This window comes from Papio anubis, chromosome 1, assembly GCF_008728515.1.
Source record: "Papio anubis isolate 15944 chromosome 1, Panubis1.0, whole genome shotgun sequence".
In the NCBI taxonomy this organism is placed as follows: Eukaryota; Metazoa; Chordata; class Mammalia; order Primates; family Cercopithecidae; genus Papio; species Papio anubis.
The window spans coordinates 146,164,808-146,186,008 of record NC_044976.1 but is presented as its reverse complement, the minus strand read 5'-3'; the positions used below and the strand labels follow the sequence as shown (position 1 = coordinate 146,186,008).

The 21,201-nt window shown below is 39.1% G+C and overlaps 1 protein-coding gene across 1 annotated transcript in view; it reads right to left on the bottom strand.

The window, feature by feature from the left end:
* Positions 1–21,201, bottom strand: part of USH2A (usherin) — a 790,277-nt gene that overhangs the window by 20,160 nt on the left and 748,916 nt on the right. Inside the window, exons 64-66 of the mRNA XM_021927201.2 lie at positions 3,906–4,115; positions 1,854–2,092; positions 831–1,039 (exon numbers count right to left, since the gene is read on the bottom strand). Coding sequence (XP_021782893.2) covers positions 831–1,039; positions 1,854–2,092; positions 3,906–4,115 — 658 coding nt within the window. The remainder of the gene's footprint in view (positions 1–830; positions 1,040–1,853; positions 2,093–3,905; positions 4,116–21,201) is intronic.

Below are 21,201 nucleotides of genomic sequence, written 5' to 3'. Positions count from 1 at the left end.
TAATAGAGATGGGGTTTCACCATGTTGGTCAGACTGGTCTCGAACTCCTGGCCTCAGGTGATTCATCCGCATTGGCCTCCCAAAGTGCTGGGATTACAGGCGTGAGCCACTGCGCCTGTCCCTCTTATCTTTTATATCAGATTTTTTTCTGTACCTTTTCTATGTTTAGCTACACAAATAACCATTGCGTTACAATTGCCTGCAGTATTCAGCACAGCCACATGCCTATACAGGTTTGTAGCCTAGGGGCGGAGTAGGCTATAACATGTAGGTCTGTGCAAGTACACTCCGATATTTTCATGACACTCACCTAACGCTGCATTTCTCAGAACATATTTCCATCGTTAAGCGATGCATGACTGTATTATATAAAAATGTAAGGAAGCCCCCAATTGATTAGTTGATTGTGCTTTTCTTCACTCAGTTGCGCTTTTGCTTTTCCTAATAGTGCTATGTCTCAATGCTTTCTGGACATACTAGAGACTATGCCATGTAATTTACAAAGAAAAGGAGTAGCAAAACTGTTTATAAAAATGGTCTATCAGTGTTTGTTCACTTTCTTTCTTCCCATTGATCGTTCAACTCCCCTAAATTTGTTTTTACCCTATCCCCACATGAAAATCCTTCCTAAATCTGCCCTTGACTTCCATATTATTAAATCCAGTAGACATTTTTCCTCAGTAGTCAACCTCATCAATGCTTCAGTAACATTCAGTGTTATTGAGCCCACTCAATCTGTTTTAAAACGTGGCTTCCCCAGTTTTCAGGACAAGCTTCTCCTGAATGCCTTCCAATCTCTCTGGCTTGTGGTAGCAGCCACTTGTACTCACATTCTTTTTGGGTGGTGAAGTTGATCCACTCGGAAGCTGTGCTGCCCACCTCGTTGTGTGCCACCACTCTCAGTTTGTACGTGGTGTAGGGCTGGAGACCTCCAAGGCTGGCTTTCTGTCCCAGCCCCATGTACTTTGTCTCTATTTGGCTGGGAGTACAGGGGAGGGCTGAGTCAGGAGGGCAAGCCACGTGGAGTTGGAGTTCATAGCTAAAATGAGAATGGATACATAGAGTGAAGATGGGTAATGGAATTAGTTTAACTCTCACTTTTAAAACTGGTTCTATTTTGTGAGGAGACATTTTGTTTTCATAGACTACAGGCTCTTTAAAACTTCCATTTGCAGAAAACTGCTCTCAGAAACACTTTATGTAATGTTATTGGAAACGAGCAGCAGATGTAACTAGAGAAATGATAAGAGAAGTCACCATCTACACGCACATTGCTGTTTACCCAGCAACTGCGATCCTTGTTGGTAGAGATAAGACATTTCCCTCTTTTAAGAGAAGAGACATGAATGGTTCTTCTCTTTTTAGAATAAAGACTTTTTTTTTCTAAATGATTTGAGTCATTTCTTTTTTCTTTCTTTTTTCTTTCTTTTTTCTTTCAAACAGTGGTTTATGACAATATTTTAAATTAGATCAGAGCAATTCTGATCTAACTGTGGAGGTGTCTTATGTTCCAGGGAAGACTTGTAGAAGGAATGCTTCCAGAAAACTATTAGGAGGAGGATATTGAATACAAACACATTGCATTGTCTTTTTAATGTAAAGCTTATTTTGTTGTTCTCTTTTCTATCATTAGCTGCTTTTATGATTTAAATATATCGCAGGTAACATTACCACTCAAATCAATTTATTTGTCTACTTTGCTATAGATATCTATTCAATGAGCAAGTCCTCCCTGGGGAGTGCTGGGTAGCTATGCGAGTTTGTAGCCTAGGGGCGGAGTAGGCTATACCATGAGTTCATCAGTCTGTACACATGCCTTGTTAGTTTATTCATCCTTCCGCCTGACCCACTACCTGTGAATGACACCATTGGGGAACATGGGGGGACTCCACTGGAAGGAGGCTGTCCTTGAGGCCAGCGTCTCGATATGTGGAGAGGACAGTCCTGACGGTGGAGCAGGATGGGTTCTCAGTTCAGCTGTCGGTCCTTTGCTGCAACAATTGAAGCAGGTGCAGGCCTCTACTCCAATAGAGTAGTTAGTGAAGGCTTGAAGGCCATGGAGAGTCTGCTGGGTGGCCATGCCTTCAGACAGCTGTGGGAGGAAAGAGGCTAGATGAGGCAGTGGCAAACATTAGAGGTGTTTGATGAATGTTATCGGATCCCACCTCCTATGAATGCGGTACCACGCCAGGCACTCTGGGAGACGAAACATGGCATTTAACATGGCATTTATCCTCAAAAAATTACCAACCCCGTTAGATAGGTATGACAAATAGGTGAAAAATTTGATAATGTAACCGTTAAATAGAAGTTTGAGGTAGCAGGATGGAAATCACAAGGCATAATATTATCGATTATCTATCACCTTAGAATGGTATTAGAAAATGGCATAGAACACACAAAGTGTTGATCAAAGTCTATGACCCTCTGAGTGATGTCTTTTCAAAGAACAAAATCTGTTTTTCTATTATATGTCTAGCAGCATTCACCAAGGTCCATATTCTGCAAATGGTTACTTGCATGCAATTCCTCAGTCAAAAAATCCTTTCATATCTACATTAAAATCAGGTATAAGTATTGGAGAACCTGAAAATCTCTTCCTCTGAGGGTGTTGGTTTGTACAAAATATCATAGTCTTCTCTCAATCATCTTTGTAGGATTATAAACTTTTTGGTTTATTTTCAGCAAATTTTTAACCTCATTGTGGTTTTAATAAGTACTCTTTGGAACAAGAGTTCAGAAACTGGAAATTAATTTTCATGTTGACAAAAAGAATGCATGATTAAGAAGAGCTGTTAAAAAATGCATACAATGCACTCCAAATATAAATTATTTTAGTTTATTATCATTTTATAAGCATGGATAATCAAGGGTTGATTGTATTTACATCATCTATATTTATTGAATACAAAGCCCTATAGAAAATATGCTAATATTCCTTTAACATTCAATCCAAGCCTCCCTGTATGTAAGTTATCTGTTGAAATTGTGTTTCAATACCTGACACTCTGGTCTCAGAGGAATTCTCCACTCTTGCCCAAATTGTTCCCTAAATTGATCTAAATAATTTATAGTGTAATAGCAGGACCTGCACAATCTCTATACAATGTTTGTGTGAACAAAGTATTATAATCTCCACTTATTCATGAGAAACTTGAGTGACACAAGCTATACCACAGAGACAAGGGTCTTCATCCTGCTGGCTGCTGGTCTCTTCATTTAAATAATGCAGGAACTGGTCTAGTTGATTCTTAACATCGCCTCCAGGAAGTGGCTTGGCTAACGCACAATGTGAAAGACTAGTTCCCTGAGCAATCTCTCCTGTCTCCCAATGTGCCTCAAACGTGTTAATGAACAAACAGTGGAGTTAGGGCTGTGCTGATGGAGCTGCTCTGCTCTCTCTTCTAAAGGGTTAGAACTTTCTTGAATTCACCAGAGGAATGAGAGTTTTCCATGTGTTATTAGAGATTTGTGCATGTCAAAATAGAGATTCCAAGGATAATCTTTGCTCTATTTTGTCTTTTTCATACTAACATTTACACCACCAATAATTACAATTTGCCGACTTCTTACTATGTGCCACCACTCTGTTAAGTGGTTGATCTATTTTCTAATTCAATTAAATTAGTTTGATTTTTTCTAAAGTCTTGGTTTCTTAGGTTTGTGGAGTCTTTAATACCACCTTTAGCATCTCTCTCCCTAAGAGTTTACATACTTTCTGTATGTTTCCTCAGGGTTCACTTTTTCTTCTCTGAGGGATCTTTGTGCTACTAAGTTCACCATAGGGCAATTTAGAATAGAAGGATAAGAAAGATGGAGAGAAAAATAAAAACGTAAACACAAGAGCTCCATGGTAATGATTTTTAAAAGTCAACCAGTCCTGGGTTTTTAGCTCTGTTGCTCACCACTGTCTCAGCCCCATGAGCGCTGCTGGAGAACAGCCTGTAGAGACTGACGATCCCGTTGGGCTTCTTGGGGGCACTGATGTTGACCACTGCTTGGGTAGAAGAGATCGCATGGAACGTAGGGGCTCTGACACCTTCTGGTGGGGCTGGCCCGGTTCTGCACCACGTCCAGCTACTGGGGGCCTTTCCTGCAGAATTCACTGCCCAGACCTCCAAAGAGAAATCAACAAGACTGTCAAAAGCAAGATACCCTCAGGCTGGATGGGGGGAAAAAAGAAAAGAAAAGAAAAGAAAAGAAAAGAAAAGAAAAGAAAAAAGACATTGGCAACCAAAAGCAACTAAACACAACAGGAAGAGATAAACTTTGATCTTGCAACTTTGTAATCACACAGGAGTGCAGGCTCTTCCTTTATTATTTTTATTTTTTGCCTTTTACCTTTGACCATGTGAACACAAAGGGGGCCATTTATGATTTCAGAATGCAGCTGGTTGATTTAAGCCTAATGAAAAAACTGCTCATCTCTGTGTGGGAAGTGGAGTGATTTTGTCAGCTTCTGCAAACTGGATGGATCTGCAGACTACATAAAACTCAGCAATTCTTAAACATCATCCCCACCAAATCTGCATGAAAATTAAATTTCCTTTCATCAAGGAGGGAATAAACATATGGAACGATGTATAATCTTATTTATCAAGAACCATTTGTATAATTAAACACGAATATCCTAAAAGGTTGCCTTAGGTCGTCATTTGCATGAGTAAGTAATTTGTAGAATGTCAGGTACAATAGACAGAGTAGATGGATGTGTGAGTGTATAGGGTTAAATTAGGCCCAATAATAGCCAACTACACAGTGATCAATCAGAATGATAGATCTAAATGGCAATACAAGAAGACTGTCTGCGTGTTTAGGAGTAGTAGTATTCCTTAGTAAGCTTTCAGGTGAAAGTCTAACTTCAGGACAATTTTTCTCATTGCATTTCTTCTACACTATGTATTTTCTAAAAATTTGCCCCTGAGCTTTTAAAGACAAGTCTGAAAAACTTGTTTGATTCTACAGTACACACATTTCAGGCATTCAGTATTTAAAAAAAAAAAAAAAAAAAAAAAACCATGCAGAATGTTCAAAATAGGAGATATCTGTGGGGAAAAGAAAACTCAGAATACTTTGCAGTGAGAGTTTAGTTTCATTTTTGTTTACTTTGCTTTTGCATCAATAATATCTTCAAGAGAAGAAACATTAGAGAGATTTTTAGTAGTTAGGTCAAATCCTATCAGTAGTTTTCATACTTTTCTTTTTTTCCAGATTGCTTTGTGAAAGTAAATTTTCTGATGTTGAATTGTTTTCAGGTTGCTGTCAAATGCAAATCTCCAGCCCCTTGCTGATAGGATTGCCAGGAGCCTCATTTTTAAAAAGAGACAACTAACCTACTTACATAGACACACCTGCTCTTTTTAGAGCTTGGATACATCCTCTCATCATTTGCATAATAATCACTCACATTTGTATAAACTCTACATTTTACAAAGCACTTTAACTTATGTCAGCTTATTTAGTCCTTACAATGGCAACCTTGTAAGGTGAGTGGAGAATGTATTACTAGTCCCCTTTTAAAGGTGAAGAAATTGAGGCTCAGAAAATTTCACTATCTTGTTCAAGGTGACAAAAGTTACAAGCGCTGAAATTCTGCTCTCCAGTGCCTGTTTCAATGAGCGGGGTTTTTGATTCTGTATGCCATCCATATGCATAAATAAAATACTCAGAATCATGAAAACTTAACGTCTTGTCCACAGACAAATACCTGCAATTCTAGATTAGGTAAGGTGTCTTAGCTTGCAAGGATGGCTAGACATGTACAAGTTGTCTTAGGTGAGGGGGGTTTATTTTGGTAAGTATAGGGAAGTAAGGAGCTAGCAATGGGAGAGCCAGAATTCATGGAAGTTAGAGTCCATCAGAATACAACTGCAGCTGCTCTCAGAGTCCCCTCAGAAATGGGTGAGGTCAGACTTACACTGGGGAGGGGAGGTGGAGGTTATTCACGAAGAAGTCAGATTTCAGGGCTGGTGAGGAGGGTCCCTGTCTCCTCACTCTGCCCCAGAACAACCACTTTTACTGCAAATACCTTTCTGAGGAAGTGGTGTGGGGGACACCTATTATTGCACAATGAATGACAAGATTTGAAAAAATATTCTTGAAAAAAGAATACAAAGTAAGGTGCAAATATTGACATGACGTTTTTTTGCCAAGAGCAGAACTTTGATTGGTGATTTAAGGGCAGGTAGAATTTCAAGTCAGGTTACAATGGATGGGGAAGAAAATGAGGAAGAAAATGCAACTAGGTATAATAAAAGAAAAATTCAACAACTTGCCAATTAATTACTGTGCACCAATAGGAGATGGAAGTAGTACAGGCATAGGGTGTTGAAAGAAAATGAGATGAAATAAGCATAATTCATAGAAAGTGCTCAGCACAGTTCTGGCTCTGGCTTATGAACATTAACTTTTCTTTCATTTTCAATGTAGATATAGAATCATAAATACTATTAAGGCTTTTTAATGGTAGTGTTGTAGATCGTACTAAATCTCAGCCTTCCTGTGTTACGTGAACTTCTACTAGGTGGAGTTCTATTTCCAAAATGGGATTTAATCCCTGGATTTTAAAAACACTTGGGCCTCAGTATTATAGTATTTTGCTATATTTCTTGGAAATATTCCCTTTTAAAACCAGGCAACTCAAAATTCCCCATCACTAATAGGGAAGGTACATAGGCTATTTTGTCTTTGGCAGGAGTCCTTCATAATACATGACTCTTTTTCCTAGACTTTCTTTTTACTATTCAATCAATTTGAGATCAAAATAGCATTCATATAAATCAACATGCTTATGCAAAGCAGGATCAACCTATTTACATGAGCAACTGTGAAAATGAAAACAGTTAGAATGAAGAGAAAGCTGAGATAATGAAGCATTATGAATTTCACAAAACTTGTACCACGAGGCAGTGTCTCTGTTATATCAAACCACTAGGAGAAAAGGAAAAAAGAACCTGTGAATAATATTATTTTCTCTGTCTCCTTCTGTCTCTCTTTGTCTCTATCTCTGCTGAGGCAAAAACGTTCTTTGTCTAAAATATCACTGTGGATTTGTGTCTATGTCCGGCTAAGCAAGAGATAAAAGTATTGAAGTGTAGTTCAGGGTCCAGGGTAAAAATACTAACAGATAATGTTTATGATTCCCACTGGGAAGCAGTGCCCCAAGATTTGAGTCTGTCTTTATAAGGCGGAGAAAGAAGCAGCAGAGATCCTGCATGGAAAATTTTTTAGCAATATGTCCCGATCTTTTAGTTGTAATGAACCCGTAAAAATCAATAAATAAAATATCTTGTGATCACACAGCTGTGTATTCTCTTTCTTTAGTGTGTGAGCTCCTAGAAACATGAAAGAGTTATTATTGGGGAAGAAAAGCAAGTAAGGCTTATAAATTCCATGGCCAAGAGAAAAAAAAGCCAAGATGTTCTTCATCTTTGATTTATTCAAGATTATCTTTATTCCTACAGTGTTTAGACTGAACATATTTATTCTTTGTTATTATTATACTTTAAGTTCTAGTGTACATGTGAACAACATGCAGGTTTGTTACACAGGTATGCATGTGCCATATTGGTTTGCTGCACCCATCAACTCGTCATTTACATTAGGTATTTCTCCTAATGCTATCCCTCCCCCGGCCCTCCACCCACAACGGCCCCGGTGTGTGATGTTCCCCTCCCTGTGTCCATGTGTTCTCATAGACTGACCATATTTATTGTTTTATAATAAAAGATTAAAGATGATTAAAGTTTCTGCTGAAATGCATTATTTTTTGGGTTTGGTGAACACTTTCACATGTGAATGAGTGGATGCACACACAGTTATCACTGTAAAGTCAGCAACTTCCCCAGCTGTTAATAATGAAAAGTTAGGACTGACTGACTTGGTTGTTTTATTTCTCTAAGGCTTCTGTTGTAACCATGAAAAAAGTTACAATGTAAAATGTCATAGAAAACGTAGATTACTTTTAAAAGCATAAAAACTATAATTGTTTAGCCACAAATTCTTTAATTAACTAGCAAAATGGTAGATTAATATGTCCGTTTTCAATGGAATTTCTGTTTTCAATGTAATATATTTTTAAATCCAACTAGAGACTATTACCATATTTATGCTTGTTGTTCATTAAAAAAAATGAAATTGTTCTTTTATTTACTCTTTCCTACCCCAAAGGACTAATTACTGTATTTTGCCTTAAAAATTTTTAATTACACAGAGTGTCAACATCTGCCACTAAGCTGCCATAATCACGTTGCTGTGAAAACAATGAATTTAATCATTTGTTCTCTCTTGAAAATTACCTCTTTGAGAGAAGTCTTTGTCAAAATATATTCCTTAGCCATGGTCATCAAAATGATTTTGGGTACCTGTATCAGAATTTCTGGTGACAGGACCTTGGAATTTGCCCTTTCAACATATTTCCAAGTGATTTTTACACCCAATATTATTTGAAAAACACAAAGGTCTATTCTTTATAGAACCAAGTACAGAATATAGGCACTGTACATTTTCAATTTTTATTTATGTTATGTCTCTTTAGAGTTATACTTTGCATTACCTTTGTCATTACCTTCAGTCATTCAAATAAACACAATAAATGTATCTTGGAATATGTTACAATTCAATAATCATCACAGAATTAATTACTGTGTTTTTTCACAGTTCCAAACAGAGCTAGAGTTTACCGACTTTGTAGAACCACTTCTTGCCTCCTAATTTTCACTTAAGGTGTAATTTCTTGAAACCTTGATATTTCTAGAAATTGCTGAGTCTATTTTGGTTTTAGTGCAGAGGAATATTATTCTAAATGCTCCCAATTTCTCTCAACACGACATTTTTCCTTCTAATTTTATTCTAGGAGGAAAGCAAACATTTGTGAACAGAAGCATTGTAATAATTTTTGTGAATGTGAAAGAGAAGGGATCTCCAGTCTACAGAGGATGGGAGAAGGGGAAATGTATCAGAAATCTCCCAGAGTGGTGGCCCCTTTAGATGCTTCTGTTACAGTGCTAGTTATTCTTTTTCCCTTTTTTTTTTTTTTTTTTTGAGACAGAGTCTTGCTGTCGCCAAGGCTGGAGTATAGTGGAGCGATCTCGACTCACCGCAACCTCCACCTCCTGGGTTCAAGTGATTCCCCTGCCTCAGCCTCCTGAGTAGCTGGGACTACAGGCACCTGCCACCATGCCTGGCTAATTTTTTGTAGTTTAGTAGAGATGGGGTTTCACCACGTTGGCCAGGCTGGTCTTGAACTCCTGACCTCGTGATCTGCCCGCCTCAGCCTCCCAAAGTGCTGGGATTATAGGTGTGAACCACCGTGCCCGGCCTGTGCTAGTTTTTCTTTAGCACAATTTCCACACTTAACTTGTTGTTAAGATTGTTATCACATTCCCATCAGGGGGACAAATAGATATTAAAAAGGTCTTTCCAATACCTGTATTGGCTAAACAAAGTAGTTTTCACCTTAATGCTTTGTCTCGCTCAATGTCTCATATCTTTCTGAAATAACCTTCCTTGGGACTGATGTTTTCCAAGTATTGTCTTAGAGCAAAGCTAAATTATTAATATAAATTTCAAGGGGGTTCCTGATGTATTTTTCCTTTACGGTATCATAAGAAAAACCCCTAAATTGTGAAAATATTTTATGATTCTTTTGGCCAAGGAAATGCTACAAGTCTTGTTCAAATCCAGGGAAGATACTTCATAATATATGGTTCCTGGATGCTTTGTATACGGGTCAGCACCAAGATGATGTTTATTTGGTCTTACATTTGCTATTATTTTCCTTATAAAAATAGAATACGGAGTAACCCAATTCAGTCGACTAGTCTTTTCCAAAAGATCTCTAATCTGTTAACTCCTAATGTAAGTGATGATGACTGTCTTTGTGCTTGGAGCAATTTGAGAGTTTGCTCTTTATCCAGGCTGCTTATGATAAGAGCTGTACTAGTAAAACTGTTAACTCTCAGAGGATTAACAGAGGGAAGAATATCTGAGCTCTCTGCAACTTCTGTGAAACAGTAACATACTTCCTTGTGGGATAATGACAATGTTTGATTAAAAAAAGCATTTCAACAATTCTGATGACAAATTTGTATCAAGAAGCTCTAAGGAGACATAATTGTTTATAAAAACTAAGGAATGTGAACATAATTTTGTAACAATTCACATCAGAAATAAACAAAAATTCTAGCATGAACAGCTATGCCAGTAATTAATAAGTAGAGTAAACAGGTTGTATGTTAACGGGCAAACAATTAAATTATTTGTTTCCTAGGGGCATGTAATGAGATTGTTATCACATTCCCATGAGGGGACAAATAGATATTAAAAAGGTCTTTCCAATACCTGTATTGGCTAAGGCCAACAGCTAATTCAATAGATTCGATCAAAATCACTACTTCTTTCACTGCTCCTGATTTATGACTTTGGCTGTTGTTAGTCATCACTCATTGCAGTTTGCTTTCCAGTGCTCATAAATTATGCCTCATAAATAAAAAGATACAATCAAGGAAATCATATCAATTCATCTACAACCTTGGAGTATATTTTCCCATGGCAGTCACGCTAATGCCTTCTTAAAGGGTAGCGCTTGTCATAGGTTTTGAATATGTTTGAATAGCAATATGCCAAAATCTTCTTTGCCGGAATCGTGGTTAAAGAATTTTGACAAAAGAGACAATGCAATGAATTTGAAATTACATGTTTACAAGATTGTTTTATTTCATGAGTAGCCCTGCAGGCTCCAGCTATGAAGGCATAATGTGCTGAAAAGCTCTATGTAGCTATTTATTTAACTGTCTACCTATCTGATTTTCTTTCACCATCAAATGGACGTTTTCTAGCACCTCTATTTGCATAGAACCTTGCTGGATACAATACAGTCACACTTTTACAGATATAGTCCCTGTATTCCAGGTTTCCTTCATCTAAAACACCTTGGATTAGGCAAGATAGAACCTGATTTTAATTGAATTCTCGGACCCAGGGGAAGAGGGTACAGCAGGACATTGTCTTGCTTTCTATGAGCACTTTTGAAGTTCAGAGACGTGAAGCTACTGGAAAAATTACAAGACATTTCCCATGCTAGAAATGGGTGTCTTGTCACTACTGCTTCTCATACCACCTTGCTCTTTGGAGTCATTTACTACGTGTGAATACGGTTCTTCTCTAATATCTGAAGAAGGGAAAACTGACCTAACAGTGGAAAACACTGAAATTAGCCCTGATTCACTTTTAACAATAAAACTAAATAATGAAATTTTGGAGTTATCACATGCTATTTTTTATTGCTTATATATGCTCTCCCTAAGAGGAAACAGGAACCCAGCCCCATCCTGCTCTCATGGAGGATACATAAAAGTAGCTACTGAGTTTATTGAGCACTTACAGTTTTGTAAGTGTATTCTATGTACTAATTTTGCATTTTTCCTACCGACAATCCTATATGGTTGGTATTATTATCCCCACTTTACACATGAGAAAACTGAGGAACACAGAAATTTATGCAACTTGGTAAGTGATAAAGCTGGCCTTCCAATACAGATAGGTGATGTAAAAGCCCAAGCTCTTTACCCCTTCCTACATAAGGCCATTAAAAAAAGGCCTGTATACACCTTCCACATGGTGGGCTGCTGCCCTGGGGAGCTTTTCACAGAGCCCTGCATGAACTGGCTTTTTCTGTGGAGGGTAGCCTAAAAGTAGGACAGTGGAAGTTATTACAAACAATGTGACATCCATCTCTGCTGCCACTTATCACGCTTTGAGCAATATTGCATATTACACAGAAGCAAGTACTACTCATATATTTCATCCTGTTCAAACATGTGTAAATGCATTGAAATTCCATTATGTTCTCTACAATAATAACTATACCCTAATGGATATAGCATTAAAAAATATATTTTATCCACAATAAGTTGCTAGAGGAAGCTAAGATCACAATCACCAATTACGATTAACATCTCCATGAAGGATAGTAAATTAGATAAGACTATTTATCATCCATGAATTCAGCACATATTGATTGAGCCATTTCTACATGCCAGATGCTGTTCTATGAGCTGGGGATACAACAGTGAACAAGGCTGGCACTAACATCCTGGTGAGGGGAGGCAATCAATAACAACACAAATAAAATAAACAGGTAAGGATATATGCTAGAAAAGAAATGATGATATTGTATGGTGATATACGTAAGGTGATATAGCAGAAAATGGTTGACTTGTCCAGGAGGTTCTCTCAACAGGTGACCATCAAGCTGGGATACAATTGGCAGAAGCTCACCAGATGAGGATCTGAGGGAAGAGCATTCTGTAGAAAAGAAGAGCATGCGCAAAGGCCTTAGGGCTAGATCCTCGAGAAGGCCAGTGTGGCTGACCTTAGTGAGTAAGGGCCAGAGAGCAATGGGATGAGGACAGAAGCGGACAAAAGTGAGGCCATGAAAGGCCTCATGGAACTAGAGAGGAGTTTGCATTTTATGGAATGGGGGAAGGAGAGTTTGCAGCGGGAGAGTGACTTTATTTGATTTTCATTTTACAGGAATGCTGGATATTGAACACCTTCTATGTATTTATATATTAAATCTTACTTTTTTTTTGTAAGTGATAATACCCTAGCTTTAAGGTCAACTTATTTAAAGTTCACAGCAACCTTCCTGGGGTAAGTTTTTTTGTTTGTTTGTTTAATCTCAATTTTACAGATAAGAAAACTGAGGTTGAGTGAGTTCAAATTACTAGCTGAGGATCCAGAGTTGGTAATTCATGTAGCCCAGACTGAAACCCTAATCAGTCTGTCTTCACAGGGTCAGGAATTTGTGCTCCTGATGAAGGTGACTTGAAGAAGCTGCAGTTCAGCAGAGCCACCATTGTACTTGGGGTCAGAAAGTCAGGACTTGAGTTCTGACTCTGTTGTTTTTTGACTAGGTAACTTGCTAAGTTATTCAGGTTCCTGACTATGCTAAGAGATAACAACACCCACCCCACAGGACTATTTTAAGATTTACGTGCAATAATGTTTCTAGAAATTTCTGAGGAATGGGGTGGGGGATGAATATATTTATAAATAGTTCATCAATTTTTGAAAGTCCCAAAGCTACATGCAAATGCAATTTGGAGGTAACTGTTGGGGTAGAATTTAAGAAACCAGTCTTTGAACCTGAATCTTAAGGTTCGAATTTGAGTCCTTCAACTTATCAACTCTATATCCTTGGGCACGATACCTAATTTTTCAATGCCTCATGTTTCTCACCTGTAAAATAGTGTCAGTAATAACACCTATCTCAAATGGTTGTATGAGATTAAATTAGTTAATATGCATGCAGTTCTTAACATAGCCCTTAGCACACAACAAACCCTAAATAAATAATAGTGATTACTATCATATTATTTGTGTGAAAAGACAGGAGAGAGTGACTTACCAGTTTTGGGGATCTAGTGGGACTAGATAGCAATTCTGCAACTCACTTCTGGATTCTAGGTAGTTGTTATGCATTAATAAGATTGGAAAACGCTCCACAGCATTTGAAATTTAGCCCACACCTCCCTCTGTATCTTTCTTCCAGGTACTACTGTACTCTGGAACTTTGAGGGTTAGAGTAAATAAAAGCCTGGCTTTTCAAAAATATTGCTCTACATTGAAACTTGTTAATTGGACGGCTTATTTGCTTTGTCTTATTATTAGTTAAAATTTCTCAAAAAGTCCCCAAGCATGAACAAAAGGAAAAATCAGAGCAATTCAATGGATTTTTTAGAGAAAAGAATTTTATTACTGGTTTCCATTAGAAATATGCCTATAGGAATCAAAGAGAGAACTGTACAGTTTTCTAGATGCTTATAGGCATCTTAGTAATGATCAGATCCATAAACAGATAGATAAATCAATTAACAAGAAGAGGTTTCAACTATGCTTTTTAAAAACTACCATTTAGAGCATCTGACTTATTTGCATGTGTTAACATTTTTGTTTCCACCTGCAGATTGGATTGCTTCGTATATCCTGAGATGTTTATTTACAATTTAATGGTAATATACTATTGGTTCAAGTACTTAAGTACAATCCTCCTTAAGTCTTCAAATTTACTTAGTGGTTTATCAATAATCGTAGAGTGACAAGCCAAAGCTGGCCAGGTGATCCTCTAGTCCAGAAAGGATTCTACTGGTGAAGGCATTGTTATATATTGGTTGAGGAGCAGCATCAATCTGAGTGTGGGGGATGAGCTGTTTTTTCCCCAGATCCATTCTCTGCCCTTCTCTGGCTTGCTCTGTACCCTGGAAGGCTGACTTGATCAGATCGCCTCACCTGGAATCTTTTCTTCGCTGGCTCTTTTCCATTAGGGTTTGATCAAAGGGACGAGAGAGTTCAGATTCTTTGTTTCTCCTGCTCCTCTCTTTGGCACTGCAGGTTGACAAGGCTGAATTTCCTTTCAATGTCCCAGATTCTTCTGTTGTCCCTGCAGGCCTAGAGGTAACAGTTTCTGGCTCTTCCTACTTCCTGGGTACTTTAACATCCCTTATTGATTCTCTTAATTCTGCCCACACCTCCATCAATAGCCTCTTCATTAAATTTTCTTCAAATACCCTTTGAATGTGCCATATACTTCCTGTTGAGATCCCGATTGATGCAGTGGAGAACATTTTGAACCATTACACAGGTACCAATAATAGTAGGTGGGCTAAGAGAGGCTTCTAAACATAAGGATGGAGATTTAGAAAGGCATTTCTTTTTGTAAGACTGAAGGAACAGAGAAATGGTGCCTCTTCGTGTGTCTGTGGAATGATTTTAGTCCAGTAGCTCTTTAGTATCAAGGCGCCACCTGTGCTGCACAAAACCATCTGGCCAGAGAGTAGAATAAGAGTGGCCTTTAGAGTTTGGTGTGGAAATCATGCTGTCCCTGAAGATAAAGAAGCTGCTTCTTCCTCCCTGGATCTGTTTTGCCGTCGCTCAGATCTTGCAAACATCAAGATTCCTAGTGATATTTTATGGATACATTATTCATGGGCATCTTTATTTGTCTTATCAACTGTACTTTAAGTCCCTGAAGGGGAGAGTGCATGGATTTTAGATTCCTACCTCAATCCTAGTAACTAGGTATACACTTTGAACATTGTAGGTGCCTAATAAGGACAGGTTATTAAATACTCAATTTACAGGATAAAGGAAAATAAGCAAAACACAGCTCATCTTTTCCTAGATGTTTTTACAGGACCTAAGTTTCAGGTGACTTTGGGAGCCTTTGTTTTCACAGCCATCTGAAGAGCCATGAGGGCAGGCTGGAATTACACATTATCTACATTCAGTTGAAGAGCATTCTGTTGTGTTTCACATTTTATTTCCACCAACCAAGCTTCCAACACAGAGACAGGAAGATCAATATCAGCTTAAGTGAAATATAAATCTGAGTTGCATCTGCATGAGGGTGAGAATCAACCCATCTTCACATGGATAACTTGTCCCAAAGGCACCATAAATACTGCCAACAATAGAAGCTTTAGAATTAAGTCCTAAGGGTCACCATGGGAGATGGAAAAAGAATAAAAAGAACTAGAGCATGCTTCTGAATGTGCTCACACCGACAGGTAGAAATGATCTCTTGTGGGTACGAAAGGCTTGATGCGAAAAATGATCAGGCCCCAGGCCTAGTGGCAGACTTCAGTTTTCTACACATGGAAATGTCCCAGTGGCCTTCAGTCTAAGCTGTGCACTGAGGCCCTAAGGTTTTAGAATAAATACACTGCCTGAGTCAGACAATATCAATAAATCATTTAAAACCTTGAGCCGTGAGAGTTGGGGTGGGCGTGGGGAGCTTAGTTCTTGTGGGAGAAATTAACCAGACAAAAACCTCCATGCTGGTCAGAAATACGTTAGTGAGATTAATATCTAATTAAATGCAAGTCCAAAACCAAACAGAAAACCTGCTCAATATGTTTTTTCTAAATGTGGTATAGAAAAGGCATGGGATAAGGGTGATAGCAATAGAAAACAGGCAATACAAAGCAAGTAGCTAATTGCAGAAAAGTAGAGTCAGACTATCAGAATTTGGAATTTTAGTCATGGGTATGTGGGTAAATTACTATTTTCCTGAGAAGAGAAATGGCAAGGACAGGGAGGGTTGAACTGCCTAGTGGAAGGAGTATCATACCTTTAGAGGCAACTGTATTCCTGATTCGAGATTTCTACACTCTAACATTTTATTAATGACTTGTTTATATAGACAAAAGATATGTCTTAACCTGGCTTTTTTTACAGTCTTGAATGGAAGTTTCTCCTTCTTTTAACTAGTGCGATCCTGGGGGGATTGGATGGGGGCATGGACCCACTAAGTAGCAGGCATCCTACTGGACACACAGATTTCTTAGTTCTCATAACACACCCATTTTTTTAATGAGAAAAGTGAAGTTATCAGAAATTAAGTATCTTTCTTGCACAAGCTATGTGATCTGCACTCAGCTTCTTCATTTGGAAAACAGGAAGGGTGTGAGCATCCAGTGTGAAAGGGCACAGGGATTGTCAATATCTCACAGCTGTGGAGTACTTGTTCCCCTAGTTGGTGTGTGTAGTGTACTAGGGCAGTTCTTGCTTCTGGCTGGAAGCATTTCCCACATACCTCACGCAGCCCTGCCTGTAGGAGGTGGGCCCTGCGACCACACCTGCTCAATCATAGTCCTCTGTTCTCTTGGTTCACAGGAAGGCAGGTAGTGCAATAGGATCAGTCAGAGTCCTGCACTTGGTTGACTTCTAGTCCGCTTTCCACTTTAAGGTGGATGGGCAATAATAATTATAATCATTATTGTTATATAGGTGAAGTGGTTTCTATGTATGAGGCACTGTTCCAAGAACATTCACATATTAACTCATTTAACCTCAAAGCAAGCCAATGAATCTAGTGCTATATCTATTCACATTTTGAAGATAAGAAAACTGATGCACAGAAAGGGCTTGAATCTGGGAGTATTAGTAGTGATTTCCTCAGATGCCTGGTGAGAGTGTGCAGAATGAAGCCAAATAGAGATGAGCTGAAATGGGGCAAGGAGGGAGAGAATGAATGAATCTTACAGCATTTGAGTCCTGCATCCCAGGTTTCCAGGGCCTGATGTTCATATCTTTTCTTTGGTTTCAACAGATTCCTTCAATGCCCTTTCCAGATGTGAGAGCAGAAACAATTACCTTCTCTTTAACTTAGTTTACATTGGCTTTCTGTTACTTGTAGTGAAATAGTCATGATAACTTTTTGATAGTGTAGGTTTTCTCAGGAACATAAATGAGACTCATTGGTAGCTAACTAAAGAAAATTAGTTTAGTATTTATTAACATTTATATTTTTTAATAGTTATAATTTTAAAAAACATATTAGTAAATAAATATGTTAGGTTTCAACGAGAGACACAACTAATGATGTTTCCATATGTCCATCTTGTTGATGAATAACCATATATCCATTTATTGTCTGAAGCTGATCTCATACATTCCCTTGCATCAACACAACTTAAAGCTAACTACCATTAGAAAATTCTGTTGCTTTGGGTCAGAATTTATTTTGTCATGTTTTACAAACTGTAGATTACAAAAACCAATCAAGAGAAGATAAAGTTTGATTAGAATTTCTAAAAATTATATGCCCATAGCTTACCACTAGTCTGCCCATAGAATATAGAGCTGGAGGGTGCTTCCCTTTATAGATGAGTGCTATGAACTGACTGTTTTTGTCCCCCCCAAATACATATGTTGAAGGCTAATCTTTAATATGATGATATGGAGGCCTTTGGGAGGTTATTAGGTTGCATAGGGTGGAGCCCTCATGATTGGGACTAGTGTTCTTACAAGAAGAGAAAGAGATGAGAGGGAGTCCCCCTACTCTTTTCTCTTCCTTCCTTTTCCTCTCCATCTCCTTCCATCTGTCATATGTGGATATAAGGAGAAGACCATTATCTGTAAGCCAGAAGGTGGGCCTCACCAGATACTGAATCTGCAGGTGCCTTGACCTTGGACTTCCCAGTCTCTAGAACTGTGGGAAATAAATGTTTGTTATTTAAGCCACCCAGTCTATAATATTCCATCATAGCAGGCCTAACTTGTATTATGAGGAAACACCCAAAGAGGTTAATGTGCTCAAGGATCCAGAATTACTGAGAGAAGGAGTAGAAGATGTTGGCCTGTATCCCTCCCACTTCTAACTAATTGCCAACAATTTGGTAGCCTATGGTGGGGGCTGGTGAGGGGAAGGCCTCTACAGTACCCCTGGCAGTCTTCAGGCAGCTGCCACTGGCAGCAACAGTGAGGATCCCCTTTTGTGTTTCCTCCATAGCCCTTCTTTCCATCTGCTTGTTTGGGGACAGTGTTGGTTGGTTAGAAAGCAGCAGACTGCCATTCTGCGTGGGCTCCTTTAGCACTAGCCCTAAGTTCAGACCCCATGCCATGAGTCACAGAGTTTCCTCTAACTCTGACCTGCTGCTTCTCAGTCACCCAGTCACGAGGCACCAGAAGCCTTCAGAGACCCTGAGTGTGCGTGGGCGCTTACCGCAAAAATCTGTCAAAGTGAGGAAGTTTCAGGAAAACTAATTAAGCCACTGACAGCATGATTCAGTGAAATGGGGGGTGGTGGCGGGCCCTATCAAATCCATGGTGAGTCATTGCCTTAAGCAAGAGTATGAATATGAATGCACAATTACTGAGAGCAATTCATTAGCCTCGGCTCACTCCCCAAAGGTAAAACCCAAAATGTCTTAACGGAGTAGACTCACACCCAGGTCCCATTTGAAGCCTGTGGGAAAAATATTGTCTTAATTTGCTGCTCAACCATGAAGAACTGCTCCACATAGAATGTGGAGGTTCACATTGCATGTATTAGAATAGCCCAATTTTGAAAGGGTTGAAGATAGAAATGACTGTTGTCTTTAAAAAAATTTTCTTGGATTTGTAAATGTTCTGTAGCACGAGCAAGCCTGTGATCTCTGTTTAAGGAAGAGGTCTGTGCAATGGGAGAATTTTATTTAGCACAGATGCATCTCATTTATTCATGGAACATACATTTACAGAGTTGTTTGAGAATTGGATTTTGATAAACTAAGTTGCATTCAAAATTCCCAGAGGACGTTTGCTTTCTAATGGAACCCTGCCCTGCACTCTGTAAAGCCACCAACCCATTCTTGTGGAAAACAAGAAAAAAAAATCTTGCTAATTTTTTTGATTCATATTTTAGATCTCACTGGCTTTATTAAAGCTCATCCCCCAGAGTGTTATCCTTTAGAATCCCAGCATTCTGGAAGCTATGCTGAAATGACTCAAACTAGAAAAATCCCCTGTTTTAAATGATGGTGAACTTTACTCTTACCACCAAAGACCAGACCTCCCAAGTAAGAAACAAAAGAAAACAAAACAACAATAACAAAAGCCAAATAAAATCCATGAAGAAAATTAAATTATTTGAGTAGCTGAGACATGGACTTCATAGATAATACATTCTGTTCTCCTCTCTAGTTTCACATCAAAACAATAGGACCCTTCTTTAGGAAAGCCAAGATAGACCAACGCCAATAGGCTGTCATCAATGATCATCATGTAAATTAGGCATTTGTGGGAAGATGGCTTCACTTATTTGGGCTATCTGTTTATGACAGTTTAGGCTAGTGATTCTCAACCCTGGCTGCACATGAGAATCACCTGGGAACATTTTGAATCGCACGGACGCCCGAATCCATCCCAAAATCAGAACTACAGGGGAGTGGGGCCTGGGTATCAGCAAGCACAATGTTGTGAAATTTCCCCAGGTGATTCTAACATGCTATCAAAGCTGAGAACCGCTGATTCAGAAAATCACCACTGGAAAATCAGTCTTAAGTAGCATAGCAGCAATGTCGCACCCTCTGAGGCAGTATTTCCAAAAAAAGTGGGTTGTGGACCATCCAGCCTGCTTATTAAAAATACAGGTTACTAGGCCGGGAGTGGTGGCTCACGCCTGTAATCCCAGCACTTTGGGAGGCTGAGGTGGGCAGATCATGAGGTCAGGAGATCGAGACCATCTTGGCTAACATGGTGAAACCCCATCTCTACTAAAAATACAAAAAACTAGCTGGGCATGGTGGCACGTGCCTGTAATCCCAGCTACTTGGGAGGGTGAGACAGGAGAAATGCATGAACGAGGGAGTCGGAGGTTGCAGTGAGCCGAGATCACACCACTGCACTCCAGTGTGGCCACAGAGCGGGATGCTGTCTCAAAAAAAAAAAAAAAAAAAAAAAAAAAAGTACAAGTTGCTGGGGTCCCTTCCCATTCCACTCAGGAATCTGCCCTTTGAACAAGCTCTTAGGTCCTCCACTTGTACTGTAAACAGTGGGGATGCTACCTTTAGGGCATTCCATATTGAAGTATTAGTGAACGCTTAGAAGGTGCTTGTGATATCACATGGATTTTGCTCAACTTCAGAGGAGCTAGTTACCAAGCTGGTTACAAGAACTGTGGTGAGGTGAGTGACATTTGCTGCTCATTTAATTTCCCTCTTTGGTTTTCTACAGTGAGTAACTCTCCCACTCTCTATAAGTATCCATTTCTCCAGATATTTCCTGACCCTCCTGCCCATTAAAACTCATCCATCACTTTGGGGGGCCGAGGTGGATGGATCACGAAGTTAGGAGTTCAAGACTAGCCTGGCCAAGATGGTGAAACCCCGTCTCTACTAAAACTACAAAAAAAATTAGCCAGTTGTGGCGGCAGGCGCCTGTAATCCCAGCTTCTCAGGAGGCTGAGGCAGAGAGTTGCTTGAACCCGGGAGATGGAGGTTGTAGTGAGCCAAGATTGCGCTCTTGCACTCCAGCCTGGGCAACAGAGCGAGACTGTGTCTCAAAATGAAGAAGACGACGGAAAAAAAAAAAAAAAACTTATCCATGTGATACCCTCTTTTATCACTGGCCAACTGATGGAATGAGTTCATTTAGACTAGTGAAAACTGTCTTGTTCTTTTCATATAACTAAATTTTAACAACTGCCTTCAATGATTTAACTCAAAAACAGAAATGAGTACAATGATGTAACATAGTATAGGAAGGTGTTGGGGAGCCCCATCTGACCCTTGCAGGACACACCGTGTGGATGGCAACCTCCCCAACTATACATCCTCACGATCTTCTGATTAATCCTTCCACACTGCTAGAAAGTTTCTCAGTTCTTTGTTTCTATTCCCTGCAATCTACAATTACCTCAAAAACACACTCCTCTGC